Source organism: Hibiscus syriacus, unplaced genomic scaffold, assembly GCF_006381635.1.
Source record: "Hibiscus syriacus cultivar Baekdansim isolate YM2019G1 unplaced genomic scaffold, ASM638163v2 tig00110076_pilon, whole genome shotgun sequence".
Classification (NCBI taxonomy): Eukaryota; Viridiplantae; Streptophyta; class Magnoliopsida; order Malvales; family Malvaceae; genus Hibiscus; species Hibiscus syriacus.
The window spans coordinates 1,344,956-1,360,987 of NW_024062586.1; the positions used below are offsets into that span (position 1 = coordinate 1,344,956).

The following is a 16,032-nucleotide window of genomic DNA, read 5'->3' on the forward strand; positions in this document are numbered from 1 at the left end:
AAACCGGTTACGACAAATACAACCCAATATGTCTATGTCATCTTAGAAATCTTTGGTTTTATTTGTGAAGAAAAAGGATGGAATATTGAGACAGTGCGTCTATTATTGTCACCTAAACATACTAATTATCAATAATAAATATTTATTGTTAAGAATTGATGATATATTTGACCAGTCCAGAGGAGCTATTATGTTTTCTTACGTTGACTTGAGATCAAGATATTAGCACTAAAAGTGAAGGATTCATATGTCATTAAGTCACCTTCAAGACCTGGCCATTGCATGTTCTTAGTTATACCATTCGAATTGACAAATGCTCATGTTGTATACATGAATTTAATAAACAAGATGTTTCAACAATTTTAAATCAATTTTTCGCGGTGTTTATCAATAATATTTTGATTTATTCTAAGTTTGATACTGAGCATGATAAATATTTTAGAGCTGTTTTACAAATCCTTCTTGAGAAGAAACTATATGCAAAACTGAGTAAATGTGAATTATGATCGAAAAGAATAATGTGTTTAAGACACGTGGTATTAACAAAGGGTATTTTTGTTGATTCGAAGAAGATTGATGATATTATAGAATAGAGGCAACCTTGAAACATTTTTGAGATTAAAAGTTCCTTAGGATTAGTTGGATATTATGAGAGGCTCGTTGATGAATTTTTTATTATTATTGCACCATTGACGAAGTTACTAAGAATGAATGCTCCATGTAAGTATATTTAAGATCAAATTATTAGAATGTATAAATATTAATGATCAAATATTATTATACCAATTTATAAACTATCAAAGTGTTTATCAATTAATGGTCAAACACGAAATTAAATAAACATTCTTTAACTATTAACATAACTTGATTGGTTACCAAATTTTTATAATGTTATAAATAATACTCCTACATATTTCTGGAGGACCAAACACGAAAAGGGAAAAACATATTTTGGCTGTTTAATTGCTAACCTGCGCTTCTCGCCTACCTACCCACTCTTATCAACTGTCATCCTCCGAAATTGGGTTCCATAAATGAACCAAGCATTGCAACTAGGTGTTAGAACTATCGTCAATCTTTCGAGGTTTTTTCCCCTCTCCCTCTGATTAATTTCCCCTTTTAGAAATTTAAACTGACAGAACAAGGTGTAGCTTTGCAGTGGTCCCTAGGAATTGGGGTATTGAAAGATTGGCTTCCTTAAGAGGCAAAGTAATGGGTTCTAAGAGAAGAAGCTTTTCGAATTCATCCTCCATTTCCGACCAAAACTTTGATAAAAAGCTCAAAGAAGCGATAGGCTACGACAACCCCATTTCTAATAGCCAGCTTCTCAATGTTTATTCTTTTAACTTCATATGAATTTGCTTTGCTTAACTTTTATTGTGGGTTTAAATAAAACTGGAAGATAAACTAAAGGATTAATGGGTAATGCAATCCTAATAATATGTCATATTTTGAGTTAAAAGGGTATTCCTTTTATTTTTTGTTATATTTTTTATGGCAATTAAGGAAGGTAGATGTAAATTTGTTTGAGTTGCAGGATATCAAGGATGACCCAGGCAAAATCGAGGCGATGACAGTTCAACAACTCAGAACTGCATTGAGGTAAAGAAGAAATTTCAAGGGTTTAACATATAAAAGCATGTGATATTATGCCTCTGATTTTTGTTTTTGCATTCTAAATTGTGGATTGACTTCAATTGGTCATGCATGTTTTATTTAGGGAAAAAGACTATGCTTTATCTGCTACCGTTTCATGTTGATTCAGAAAGAATTTTTTTTCCAAAAATGAAGCTTATGTGCTGTAATAGTTCATGTGAAAAACTTGACTAGTTGCTTCTTCTTCTTCTTCTTCTTTTAATTTTATTGTTCCTTCCATGCAAAACTACTTATGAAGTATGTAATAATGACTTTGTTTGAAACTTGTTAGGGGTTTTAATGATCCTCGAAAACAGTAATTTATATTTGTTTTTATTGAAAGTTGTTATAACTACTTTTAATTGATAGGACTGCTGGGATCCCTTCCAAAGGTTTGAAACGTGAGCTTGTAGCTGCTTTACAGTCCTATTTGGCCAAGGAAATAGATGGTATGCAATTTTCTATGGAAGTTAAGATTTGATATGTGTTTCAATGTTCAAATCTTCATATGAAAGATGCAAACACTAACAGCATGCATGAGAAAATTAATATTGTCTTTTTAATGTTAAAACAATTAGCTGTTCTTCCAAGCCTCCCCTTTCCTTATCTCAGAAATTCTTTACAAGTGCAGGTCAAAGTTCTCTTTTGGAAGATAAACTAGATCCCTCTGGTTCTGATTCTGGTACAAAAATATCTAAGATGATAGAGACAAAATCGGTAGAGGACCAAGTCCAAGATGTTAGCAATATTTCTAAGGTTTCCAAGGTTCAACGGAGCAGAAAAACTGTAAAACAGTTGCAAATTAAGGGCAAAACTGTGGATTCTGAAGCTAAAATTGTTGCCACCGAGCAGAAGAAAACTACTTGTGCATCAGGTACTGCAGAAAATTTATTTATATGCAGCAGTAATGCTTATACTGTTCTTATTTACAGAACTATTCCTTTCTCACTTTAATTTGAGTAGAAGGATGGGTTATTGTGTTTGAAACTTGATTTGGCTAGGTAGCACGACTTCTCTAACAAAGAGGAAAGCACCTTTAGACGTTGATAGCAAAGATTTTAGTTCCAAAAATGGAGTTACTCCTGTGAATCAAAGCGAGCCATGGACTATTTTGGCCCATAAGAAGCCGCAAAAAGGGTGGATAGCATATAATCCTAGAACTATGAGACGAACACCTCCCAAGGAAAATACAAAGTTTGTTAAGATTCTGTCTTGGAATGTTAATGGGCTTAGATCATTGCTGAAACTAGAGGGATTTTCTGCTCTGGAACTTGCCAAAAGGGAAAACTTTGATATTTTGTGTTTGCAAGAAACTAAACTTCAGGCATGTATATAAATTTATCGTTTTGTTGCTAAGAAAATTTCAATATGGTATCAATAGTTCCGTTGAAAAGTCTCTTTGTTACTATGATCTCTGTATTATTTTATAAGTAGATTTTTCTACTGTAGCACTTGATTCGACACTTGCACCTTTAATTGCCATCTCCAAACATAGTTACAACAATAGCGGATAAATTCTAAAGGGTTTGCTAAGATATTTTTCCTTTTGATAGGTGTTATACATTTCTGTTTGTTATGTTAGATACTGAATTTTTTTCCCTTCGACTTTAGTTGTGGCCTTGGGGTTTTTCTTGCCCATTGATTCTTTTTTGTATATAGGAATTGGAGGCCTCATTAAAATCCCCCTTCATAATTACTAGAACACCAAAAGGTATTCCAGTAAAAAGCGGAAGGAGGAAAAGTGCCTCAGATTTTATTAAAATAAAGGAAAATTAAAAAAGTTTAGTACAGTTAGATCCTTAGTCGAAACAGACAACTCAGAAACTTATTACACCAAAGGCTTAGAAACTTAGACTGAGCAAACCTTCTCAACTTAATAGTTAAGTATGTCTATTTTTCTCTCAATTTTTTTTTACATTAACCCAATCTGGCCAGGTAATACTAGCTTTCTTCTCTGAGTGTTCCTATGATGACAAGCTGAGAGATTGGCTTGGTCATGGATGCAGTAGCTTCCTAGATAAGTGGGAGAACATTTATTTCTTTCGAAGAGAAAATTCAGCCCTTAGATTCAGCCATTAAATATTTTTTGCATTGTGCTTGTGTGTTTGAGACTGCTGGATTGACTATTAATTTGTGCCCTTCTGAGATTATTTATTTATTTATTTACATAATAATTTAAGTAATGCCGTGTTAAAATTCTTGATATTCTTAGTGAACAATATAATCTTGGAACAGGAGAAAGATGTCGAGTCAATCAAACAGTCTCTCATAGAAGGATACGAGAATAGCTTCTGGACTTGCAGCAATGCAAAACTTGGTTATTCTGGCACTGCAATAATATCTCGGGTATGCCAGTTCTTTTGGGGATTCAAAGAGGCTTATCTTAGATGTGGTCCTAGAATATTTTTCACTTTTGCGCAAAAATTATACCACCATTTTATATACCTATATTGTATTACATTAGGATCTAGTGGCACTATGTCAAACAAGGTTGTTCTTACAGTAGCTTCAGCTGGATTTTATATCTTTTATCGTAATACTCTTATTTGCTAGTTTCATAGTTTTGCAATATATTCTTTAAGTTTGTAAATGATTGTCTTGTACATTAAAACATTGAAATATTGCTAATGTATTTAGCAGATTACTACTATAAAGAATACAATTTTAATTTTTTTTTTCATAGCTACCCTTCAGACTCTAATGATGAAATGAGACTTTAAAACATGATACAGTAAGCAATCTGAAAGGTGAAGAGTAATCAAACTTGATTTATCCATTTAGCATGCGTTAACCAATGGAAGTCATTTCAATCTTAAGCTTTCCTTGGTTACTGGAATTTTTGTCTGTCAACTTTTACTGTACAGTTGAGAGGAGCTTGACCTTTCAAATTCAAGTATCAACTATCAAGATTGCTGTTTTCATTTCCTTGCTGTTTTTAGTTTGCTTGTTAAAAGTTAGCAGTTTTCTAACAAATAAAGGAACTTTCAGTCAGATATGGCTTAGGCATATCAGATCATGATAGTGAAGGACGGGTTGTGACCGCAGAGTTCGACTCTTTTTATTTGTTAAGCGTCTATGTTCCCAATTCTGGGGATGGCTTGAGAAGGCTGGTAATGTGCTTAATCACTTTTCCTAATTTACTTGGCAACTTTTTTGAAGTTTTTCATTTTAATATTTGGTTTTTCAACTATTTGACTGAAGCATTTTATTTCTATTCCAAACATATAGGACTACAGAATGGGATCCATCTCTTAGCAATTACATAAAAGTAAGCATTCATACATTTCACCTATTTCATTTACCCCTTGATTTTTCTTCTACTTATTTAATTATTTTTTGTTTTCCAATTTTTGCTCTATACTGGCAAGTTTAAAGAACATCCCCCTCCCCCATCTTGCTTTCGCATCTAAATCGTTTCACTCATTATTCAGATTAGGTATAAATTGTCCTGTGAATATATTTTGATTTACCCTAGCATTTGGCTCAGAAGTTGGTGCATGCAGTTATCTTCCTGCTCAAGGAGTTGAGTTCATGTCCCCCTTCCCAATTGTATTAACTTTCGACATATCACTTGTACATTCGGATAAGTATAAAACAAATTGTTGTATTTTTCTATGTTCGTTTCTTGTTAGTAACTGTATTTTGTTCATTCGTTGATTATAAAAAAGTCTTTTTGCTGTATCCTATCACTCTTTCCAAGCTCGATCTTTAGCTAAATTCTGATTCATTTTTGTAATTGCTTTTTAAATTTATTTGATTTTATTAATTCTCTAGGTACTTTAAATCTTTGCATTGAATATGTTTGCTTTTTTAGTGTAGTTGTTAAGTGCCTTCGGTAATTTCAGATTACTTTGGCACATGCTAACACCAAATTGTATACGGCTGAGACTTATTTCCATATCTTTTTCACTATCATTCCTCTTAATATTCTGTCCATTAGAATCCCTATTTCCCTGTGGTTTTTCTCGAATCTCCGTTCTCTCTTTGCCTTGTCTTTCTCCCTTCCTATTCAGCCCCTCTTGTTTTGCATGTCAAAGACTATGTAATAGGACAGCTCCTTATTTTGTAGCTATAGTAAATTTGTAATTATCTTTAAAGGGAGTTTCCGTTAGTTCTTTCATTATAGAACCAAAATTGTTTTTGCAACAATTTTTTTACTTTCCCTTGTTTGGAGGTTTGATGCTTCTTCGGCTACATCCTTTGTATGATGCAGGAATTGGAAAAGACAAAGCCAGTCATTTTGACGGGGGATTTGAATTGTGCACACGAAGAGATAGACATTTATAATCCGACTGTAAGTCGATTAAGATTTTGATGTTTCCATTATACTTTTATTTTATTTGACTAGTGGCCTAACCATGTAAGCAAATATTTTATTGGCTACCATTACAAGTTGCTTGTCTTATGACTACAGAACCAGTGCCTGATTAATGAGGTTGATTTGATACCCCTTATCCAGGGGACAACAGACTTGTCTAAGAATTATGAAATTACCGCTCTTTTCCTCGATTTTACATTTAATTCGGAGTTACCCAAAACCAGAAACATTAAGGGTGAGACAAGCCATCTCTTACCTTCAAATTGTCAAGGTTTTCATTTCCAGAAGGCAAAACAATGCAGTACAAAGGAGCATGGCCTGCCTATAAACCGTTTGATATTGGTGATCACAACAGTATAGTAAGGTTCTTCAATGCATCAGGATTCAGGCGCGTCTGAAATATGCTAAATTTAGCCTCCTCTATAGCTGGACCATAATGCTTGATATGCCTATTGCAAATCGGAGCTGCAACTATTTTTTTTCATTGAGGTGTCGTAATAGTTTGAAAATTTTGAACACAGGGAAACAAAAGAAGTGCTGGGTTAACAATTGGAGAAAGGCAATCTTTTGGCACAAACTTCTTATCCAGGGGCTTTGTTGACACCTTTAGAAAGCAGCATCCGGGTGTTGTCGGGTATACTTATTGGGGATACCGGCATGGTGGGCGCAAAACTAACAAAGGTGAGCATCCTATATTACCCTCGTATACTATAATCTTTCTTCACTTACAAGATCATTTTTATGTCATTTTTTTCACCTATATGAGGTAATTTCAAGCATTTATGACTTGAATGCATGTGTCGTACTTCTAAACATTACAAATAATTTGTAGTGCGATTGATGTAGCCGTTATTGGTGATCAGCTTCCATCACCTACTTAGTTAAAATATTTATTTCTCAGAACAGGATGGAGGCTTGACTACTTCCTAGTCTCAGAAGCCATAGCTGGTGACGTTCATGATTCCTACATTCTCCCTGATGTCGTCGGTAGTGATCACTGCCCTATCGGCCTTGTACTCAAGCTCTAGTATGTCTCACCCACCAACAAAGGATCAATTGGCCGGCTCGTATTTTGACGGGACAAGTGCAACGCTTTCTCAACCAAAACCCAACATGCAAGAAAGTCTGAAGGTCGTGATAGTTGAAAGAAAATGGAGTTCTGTCAACACTGTTTTTTGCGCGGGCGGAGAAAAACAATTACCGACTTAGAGGTTTTTCTTTGAAAAGATTTTGAAATGTGAGGAGTCGCCAGTAATCATTTTAAGGTGTGATTGGGACACCATAAAAATCGGGTGATTTTAATAAAATATTTTATTTTTATAAAAAAATACCAAGTATTAGAGTCTGCGAAAATCAAAAAATAGGTTCCGGAGTCGATTATGCGTGGGGAAAAATTAACATCCCACAGTGCCAAAAATTTGGTACCTAGTTAATTACTTATATTTAGAATAAAAAATTTTGAGTTCGAATTTCATCTAACTTAAAAATCGTTACGGATGACAAAGTTGAAAAGGGTATTCGTTTATTAAAGTCAATAGCATTCGCCCCTAGCAATAATGTGAGAGATCAACTATTGTGCCCAATAACCAGACATCGCTCGATATTTTAGAAAGCATGATGTAGTGTTGAAAATGATGACTTAATTCGAGAATTACCAGTAGTCACACCCTGAATATACTTACGGGAGATATACTATTGACTCCCTAATAAGTGAACATTACTTTAGGTTTTAAAATAAGATGTAATCAAACAGTTTATTATTAGTTCTAATTAAACCAAGGGTAGATTAAGTCTTTCTCTATCTTAAATTGTTAAATTATTAAATAACCTAGAGGCATAAACCTAAAAATAAAAGTTCTAATATTAATCCTACCTGATTTTAACCAGTTATTGAATCGAATAACCGATATGATTCCTTTAGCATTTAGGTGATGGTTAATTTAGATTACTCTCAAAATTAAAGGGACTAAATTGAAATCTAATCTAAAGTGGAGGTTTTAATATTAACTTAAATTAATTTTAATAAATATTGTAATTCGAATAATTAAATTGAAACCTCGAGCAAAAGCGATGACCAAATTAAGAATTTACCTAATTTAAGGATAAAATTATTCTAGATTAGGACTAAAATATTAAAATCTAAATTAAGAGGTTTAATAATTAAAGTCTAATATTGGGACTAAATAAACATAAGGAGAAAATAAATTAAACCAAATTAAGCAAATTGTAATCATAATTTAAAATTAAAAAAAAACAAATTTATGAATCGAGTAAATGATAAAAACTTAATAAATGCAAAGAAGTAAAAAAAAAAGTTAATTAACATAAGGAGAAAATAAATTAAACCAAATTAAAGTTAACCAAATATAAGATAAACAATGAATGGAAAAGAAACCAAATAAACATGAATCAACCAAATCCTAAAAGCTTAAATGGAAACTAAATTAAGGAAATGAATTAATATGATGTCAACGGTCAAATTAAGAGAAAATGTGCAAAAATAAATAAAACAAAATCAATTAACTTTAAAACAATTTATGAAGTAATATACGGATGGTGATCATTAAAAGACTAAAACTATACTATATTACAATACAAACATATGGAAACAATCATATAAAAGGAAAATATATAACATTCCATGTAATTATCACAATTCTATTTAAAGTATAGATCCTATAGTATAATTGTTTAGTGCATAATATTTACATTTATAACTGTTAATACACCTTTTTGTCCGGGTACAACACTCTCAACAACCCAGATTTAATGGGATTTAGAAAACAAACATAACGTTAGAGTTTTACTAGGATTCAAATTCTTAAAAATATGATAGAGTTTTACTATGATTCAAAATTCTAAAAATTTGATAGAGTTTTACTTTGATTCAAACTCCTAAAAATAAGATCCATAAACATTATAAATAGCCATTGTAACTCACTTTTGTAAGACACAATTGATAGACGAAATACGAACAGAAAATTTGGAGCAATCAAAGCATTTTTTTTTGCAAAGTTTCGAAGGCAACAAAGGTAAAAAATCTTACATTTTTCGGTTGTTAAGCTTGCATGTGTCGTTTGTTTCTTGCTTTCGATTTGTAAAATCACAAAAACCCAAAAGGCCGATGACTGGAGGGGATTTTTTTTAAAACTAACTTTTTAGATCTACGAAACCCTGAGGCTATTTTGTGAAAATCGTTCGGACATTTGGAAAGATGAGAGGAAGGGCTTTAAAAAATTCAAATTTTTTATATTTTATTTTTTTACTACTATTATTATTATATATATTTATATGTTTTGTTTTGTTTTATCTTTTTTTTAATTTATTATTATTATTATTTTTAAACATTTTATTTATTTGCATATTCATTATATTTTTTATCTTATTTTATTTCATTTCCCTACCATTTCTCTCTCTATTATTTATCTATACGTATTACTATTATATATATATATATATATACATTTTTTCCATTTATTTTTTATTTGTTGCATATATTATATTTATTATTACATATATACATATATTTTATTTATTATTCTTATACCCTTCTATTTTTATTTTTTTATTACTCTTTACTTATTGTTTTTATTATTATTAGTATTATTATTATTCTATTTTATTTATTTCTATTTACCTTTTTATTTTTATTCTTTATCTTTATTTTTTTATCTTCTTTACATTTGTTTTATTTATTTGTGTTTTCTTCTTATTTTTTATTTACTTGTTTATTATGTATATATTATTATCATTCTTTTTTATTTTATTTTTTTATCGTATTCATTTTTATCTTCACTCTTTTTTTATTCCTTTATTTCGGTCGTTTTTTATATTCTTTATTCTATTTTTTTTTATCTAACATGTTTCTTGACTCTCTTAAGGGTACACCTTTAAAACTATCTAAGGTAAGTAATTGGGATCGTATTTTTACCTTTTAATTTAAATTACAATTTTCTTAATTTAAGACAACTAGAAATTGCGTAGTACCAAAAGGGCAGTTCAAGGGTGCTAACCCTTCCTTGACTGAACCGACTCCCGAATCCGACGCATCTTTGGAAAGACGCAAATCAGGTAAGAAATAGGGTATCTGATCAACCCATTTGTTTTAAAATAAATGATCCGTGGCGACTCCAATTCGTTTAATCCAAGTTGAAGCTTAATTCGGGGCCCAACCGAAAGACGGTTTTGACAGCTTGACGACTCCGCTGAGGACATGTAAGTGAGTCAGACTAAGGTAATTTCCAGTTGTTTTTTAATGAAAATGGTAAGTTTAAATTTTAAGGTAATTTTTCGATCCCTATTACTTACTTCTGATTATATTTTTTCGATTAAATAGTTGTACTGACGGTTTTCTCAATGATTTCAGCTTGTCAAAACTTGTTTTTCATATAAGTCTCTAAACCTGAGCTCCAAACCTGTTTTAAATGGGGGTGAAAGTGACACATTCGTGTGAATTTATTCACCTTGCGGGCATAAGGGAATGTTTCCTCTCGAGTTTAACTTAGTCCACATAAGCTTGTAATGGGCTTAGGACTAAGGGTCTGGCAAGCCCAATGGGGCACCAGCAAGGAGAACTCGAGAACCTTTTTTAGAACCTAAACCGGGAGACTATGGAGAATTAGAGCCTACCCTGAAACCTTATTTCAAACCCTAAGCTATTTTGAGTTCATTTCCTACTTTATTTTATGTTCATAGCATGTGAACTAGAAATTTATGCGATTAGGACTTGTTCAAAATCAACTTGCGTGATAGAGATCATGTTCAGGTAGGAATACTAAGCATGTGGGGTAGATATCATGTGGGGTAGGACTTTTATTTTCATTGATGTTTTGATTATTATCCTTACCTCACTAACTTTTTTTTTATTTTTTTATTTTAATTGTCATCTTTTGTATCATTTAAAAGAGGTGTTGATCCACCAAAAATGTGTTCGTTAAACGTAAATAATTTGCATTAATGGACAAAGGGGTTATAATACAAGAGATGAAAAGCTCAGAAGTCCAGCTATGGTCGGAGAATACTTAGGATGGACCTGGATTTACACTGTGCACATCAAAAGTTAACTTTTTGAGTTGGCAAAAGTTGCAGGGGCAGACGAGAAGAATATTACTGACCTGGAGAGTCTCTTCGAAGACAACAAGAAAAAAATGGCAAGGCGATAGCTGAAACTGGAGGCCATTGTTGACAAATTCAAGAAGCAAACAAATAAATTTTGATGGAGGGCTCCAATGGAACTTTCGTTAGGAATAGGCCTAGTACAGAGTAAAAGCCAGAGATGCAGCCATTTGAGACTTTTTGGAGCATACAACATGTCACTCGTACAGTTTAGCCAGAAAAGTCAGAACGATTCGACAGGGTATTCAAATTCAACCGGTGATAAAAAAGGCGGAAGACAAATCAACCTGTCAGAAGTTGTTAGGGTTTATACATTTAAAATGTTTTTTTTATCTCCTAAGACATAATACTTTTGTCCCCAATAAGGATTATTTATAATAACAGACACATTTTCGGATCAATGCCTCGAACATTTCATGCATTTTTTCATTTACATATCTTTTTAAAGCATTTTCATAAACATGAAATTAAGTCATGAAAGATTCGATGAAGTGGTCCTAATCACGTGACACAACATGGAAGCGAGATTTTAACAATTAAAAAAAACTGAAATCAATACAGTGGGAGCCTGATCAGCTGATTGTAGGACAAAGCCTGCCAGGATGATCTGAGAACAGAATCCCCATATCCTAAGGGCTACGATGTTGAAGCTGTGTGCAGTTACCACATAGGAAGCTTCAGATACTCCTCAAGAAACTATAAGGCATCGAAGCGCATGATCCAAAGCCTAATGGATTCAGGGGCATGGACAGCCAAAGAAAGGGGCATTGCATATACCATTTGCACTTAGAGCATTGTTTTGTTTGAACACATCTTTGATCTTTCATGTTTGCTTAATCTTTTAAACGATTGAATATTTGCTACCTACTAAGGTGGAATAATTGAACATATTTTAATCTTTAGTTCTTCGAATACTAAATGAATTAAGGATTCTTTTAATTCTTCAAAAATTATAGATTTTTGACATATGGCAAGATTATACCTTTCTTATCCTGTTTCAAATCCCAAAATAAAATACCTTGATTCTTTACCCAAAATAATTCATGATCATTACCACAAGACCAGATTTTGACATTACCACCCTTTGAAACTTTTGAACCTTTCTTTGAGTCAATAAAGTCACACCACTGTCTTTTTTTACTCAAAATTGACTTTTTATACTAATAAGACCTAAGGCATTGAGTTATTCATTTGAACATGAGACTTCTTCTAACTCGGGGCATTTTGCAGGGATCCTGAACATTAATACATGTCGGGACCAAGAAGAAGAAAGAAGAATTCATTCGAAATAATTCTATCATACATTAATTACACTGTTTTCATGTAAATGAAATTAATCCTGAAAATCTATCCCCTGGGGATACCTCTTATGTGAAAACTTCCATGTATGAAATGATGAACGACTTTCTTTATTTATCCCTTCACAATAGGAGAAAATATATATCCCTTGTGTCCCCTTTTGAGCCTATAGTATTTTTCTTTTGATTCAACCCTAACCAAGGATCACCCTCCACACTGGGGGGAAAAGTGGAAAAAATCTACTCACATGAGTGAAGACATCAATCCAAAGGAGATACCAAATTCCAAGTGCGAAGATTCGATCAGAACAAAAAGAAAAAAGAGAAAATACAAAGAAAAAGTAAAGAGAAAATAAAAACAAAAACAAAGGAAAAAGTGAAGAAAAAGAAGACAAGACGCATATGCAAACATTCACTCGATTCAAATGACGCATCGAGATTCAAATTATGAGATTGATCAAGCACAATCATTTCAGAATCACTTCACTCGAAGATCATGTAACATCCAGAGAAAATCAAGAGAAACACATACGAGCATATTCAAATTTAGCAAGACAGGATTGAAGGCATCATAATGAATTAATCCTTGGTTCAATACCTTGAAACAGTTTTCTGGGCCTATTTATCATTTTTTTTCGTAACCATGAACCATGGCCTACATTACGTGCCTTAAAAGTCCCTTCTAATCATACATGGATTTCTAAACAGAAGAGATTATCTTCATATTTCATCCCGCCCGTCAGGATTAATATTTATTTGCAAAAATTTTTAAAATCTTTAGTGCATGATAGAGAAAAATAACAAAGGGGGTTCAAGACGTAAATTCTGAATGACTTCTTGAAACCAAAGGAGGATTCGAGTTGAAAACCTGAAAAGGCGGCTCAAATATAAATATTGTACAGCTGAGGCGATCGCACAAATTCCTTGATAAGGCATCGCAAAATCCGAGTGTGACCACGAAGGTTGAGAGTCAAAGAACACTTCCAGTAGAAGAGCAGGCAAGCTACCCATCAAACCTTTGAGCATCAAATAAACAAAAATGTCAAACCTTTGACCAAACACGATAACCTGAGACTTTTTATCATTTCCTTAACCATTTCCCAAAAATAGTTTTGATATTGGCACTTGTCAAATAACTATAATTTATTGAAGGATTAATAATGTAATTAATTCTTTGATATCCAATGAACTCTAGTTTTATGATTCGTCCCAATTGTAAAATCGTGAAAGGGGAAATATTTTCAAAACTTTTGGTTAAACATTTTTCGAAACTCTTTTAGTTGATATTTTCATAACTTTGAAAATAAAAGAGAAAGAAAAATATTTTTTTAAACAAGACAATCTCTCTAGAGTGGATCTTGGTAAATGACATGTGGCTCTTAGACACAAAACTCATGCTTAGAATCAATGCTGAAGCAAGAAATGAGGAACAATGGGGGAATCTTTGAATATTCAATATTGAATATTGGGGCATCTTTGGGGATTCAACATCCTGATAAGAATTATCAGATCTTCTGAAGGTCTTTCTTCCACATGCAGGAACAAGCAGACAAAGAATGAGGCTCCATCCAGGAGATAAAAAAATTATTTCATGTTGTACACATCTTAGACATCACATTTACCATTTTTAGCATACATAATTTTTTGTAGCTTTTTAAATTAAGTGTCAACTTCAAGATGAAAGGTACTCGATTCAAAAGAACATTTAAAAGTTTAGGGTGGTTGCTCGTCCTCACAGCAAAAGGGCGACTGTATGACAACAAAGCAACTTTTCGAGTCTCGTTCAGAGTCAATTTCAACTTCACAGTGAAGGATATTGAACTCAAAGCGACACAATTTGCTCGAGATTGGATTTCAACTTCACGATGAAGGATATTCAAGTCAAGGCTCAACTTCACGACGAAGGGGTCATCCATGATTTCAACTCCACGATGGAGGATATCGTACCCACGGATCCACGATTTCAACTCCACGATGGTGGATATCGTGCCCACACAACCACGATTTGAACTTCACAACGAAGGATATTATGCCAACTCTAGATTGGATTTCAACTTCACGACGAAGAATATCCAATTCAAAGCTCAACTTCCCGGCGAAAGGGCTTCCCAGTTTCATTCATAGCCAATCTTAATTTCACGGTGAAGGATATTGGACTCAAAATAGTACAAGCTTGGATTTCAACTTCACGACAAAGGATGTTCAAGTCAAGGCTCAACTTCACGACGAATGGGCCGTCCACGGTTTCAACTTCACGACGAAAGGAATTGTGCACACAAGCATCATTCATATTTATATTGGATTTCAACTTCACGTCGAATGATATCCAATTCAAGGCTCAACTTCATAACGAAGGTGCCATCCACAATTTGAACTTCACGACGAAGGGAATCGTACCCACTAGCAACATTCATCTTCAGGAACAAGCAGATTATTGATCGTCTTTAAGATTGTTTCTCTCGAAACAAAGGTGTCGTTTCGCTTGAGACTAATTTACTCAAAACAAAGTTTTGTCTCTCTTGAGACAATTTCTCTTAAAACAAATTTTGTCTCTCTTGAGACAGTTTCTCTTGAAACAAATTTTTTGTCTCTTGAGACAGTTTCCCTTAAAACAAATTTTGTCTCTCTTGAGACAGTTTCCCTTGAAACAAAATCTTTGAATTTGTTTTCCTTGAAACAAATTTTGTCTCCCTTGAGACAGTTTCTTTCGGAACTAAGTTTTGTCTCTCTTGAGACAGTTTCCCTTAAAACAAAGTTTTATCTCTCTTGAGACAATTTCTCTTGAAACACCAATCTTTGAACATGTTTCTCTTGACACGAAATTTTGTCTCCTTTGAGACAATTTCTCTTTAAAAAAAACCTTTGAAAATGTTTCTCTTGAAACACAAAGACCTTAGAGTTCGATTCCACTCAGCTCAAAGGCACTATCATTTGCAGTATAACTCAAGGCTAAAAGGGTTATTTTCCAAACACCTTCGAGTTCGATTCCATTCAGCTCAAGGCACATCAACAACAACAACAAAACCCAATTCCCATGTGTATGGGGTAAGGGGGAGGTAGGGTAGTAGGCTGCCCCCAACGCCAGGTTGAGAATAGCTTCCGTGAAAGACCTCCGGCAGTCAGAAAATTAAAAATATAGATAAAATGCAATGCATGTATAAATAATTACATAAATACATATCTAAACAGTATTCATATGCAGTCATTAATATCATATGTGCTTCTGTAATGGGGAGTAATCCCTGCAAAATAATCCCTGCGAAAGAATCTCTGCATATAGACAGAAACCTAAGACCCGGCTAAATTTAACAGAGGAAACATGACGGGAATGATACACAGAAGACAACGATAGCAAGCCCGGGTCTACTCTTTCAAAAATACCAATAACAGAAAAGTATAAAAAAGTAAAAGTCATGGAAATTACTACAAATGCATTTAAAAGAAGACAAATATGATACACCCTATAGATGTGACCCACACTACTCGACTACCCTAGTCTTAAGCCTCCATAATTTCCTATCATAGGTCATGTCTTCGGTAAGGCCTAAATCCATCAAATCAGATCTCAAGCAGTCATCCCACTTCCGCCTTGGTCGTCCTTTCCTTCTGGCACCGTCGACTGTAATCGACTCTACCCTCCTGACCGCATCCGACGGTAGTCGCCTA

At 33.4% G+C, this 16,032-nt stretch overlaps 1 protein-coding gene across 1 annotated transcript; it reads left to right on the top strand.

Annotated features, from left to right (window-relative positions):
• Positions 1–944: 944 nt before the first annotated feature.
• LOC120214591 (DNA-(apurinic or apyrimidinic site) endonuclease, chloroplastic-like) lies at positions 945–7,218 on the top strand. The gene is made up of 12 exons (XM_039212448.1): positions 945–1,084; positions 1,152–1,332; positions 1,538–1,602; positions 2,005–2,084; positions 2,267–2,509; positions 2,637–2,959; positions 3,871–3,981; positions 4,608–4,745; positions 4,856–4,903; positions 5,849–5,929; positions 6,475–6,634; positions 6,860–7,218. The coding sequence occupies exons 1-12, from the start codon at positions 1,035–1,037 to the stop codon at positions 6,979–6,981; spliced, it is 1,602 nt and encodes a 533-aa protein (XP_039068379.1). The 5' UTR covers positions 945–1,034; the 3' UTR covers positions 6,982–7,218.
• The last annotated feature ends 8,814 nt before the right edge of the window (positions 7,219–16,032 follow it).

Bases quoted from the DNA above. Each gene is read 5' to 3' on its own strand.
- LOC120214591 (XM_039212448.1), top strand. From the start codon at position 1,035: ATGAACCAAGCATTGCAACTAGGTGTTAGAACTATCGTCAATCTTTCG. The intron at 1,333-1,537 runs GTTTATTCTTTT...TTTGAGTTGCAG, and splicing joins CTAATAGCCAGCTTCTCAAT to GATATCAAGGATGACCCAGG. The intron at 6,635-6,859 runs GTGAGCATCCTA...TTCTCAGAACAG, and splicing joins TGGGCGCAAAACTAACAAAG to GATGGAGGCTTGACTACTTC.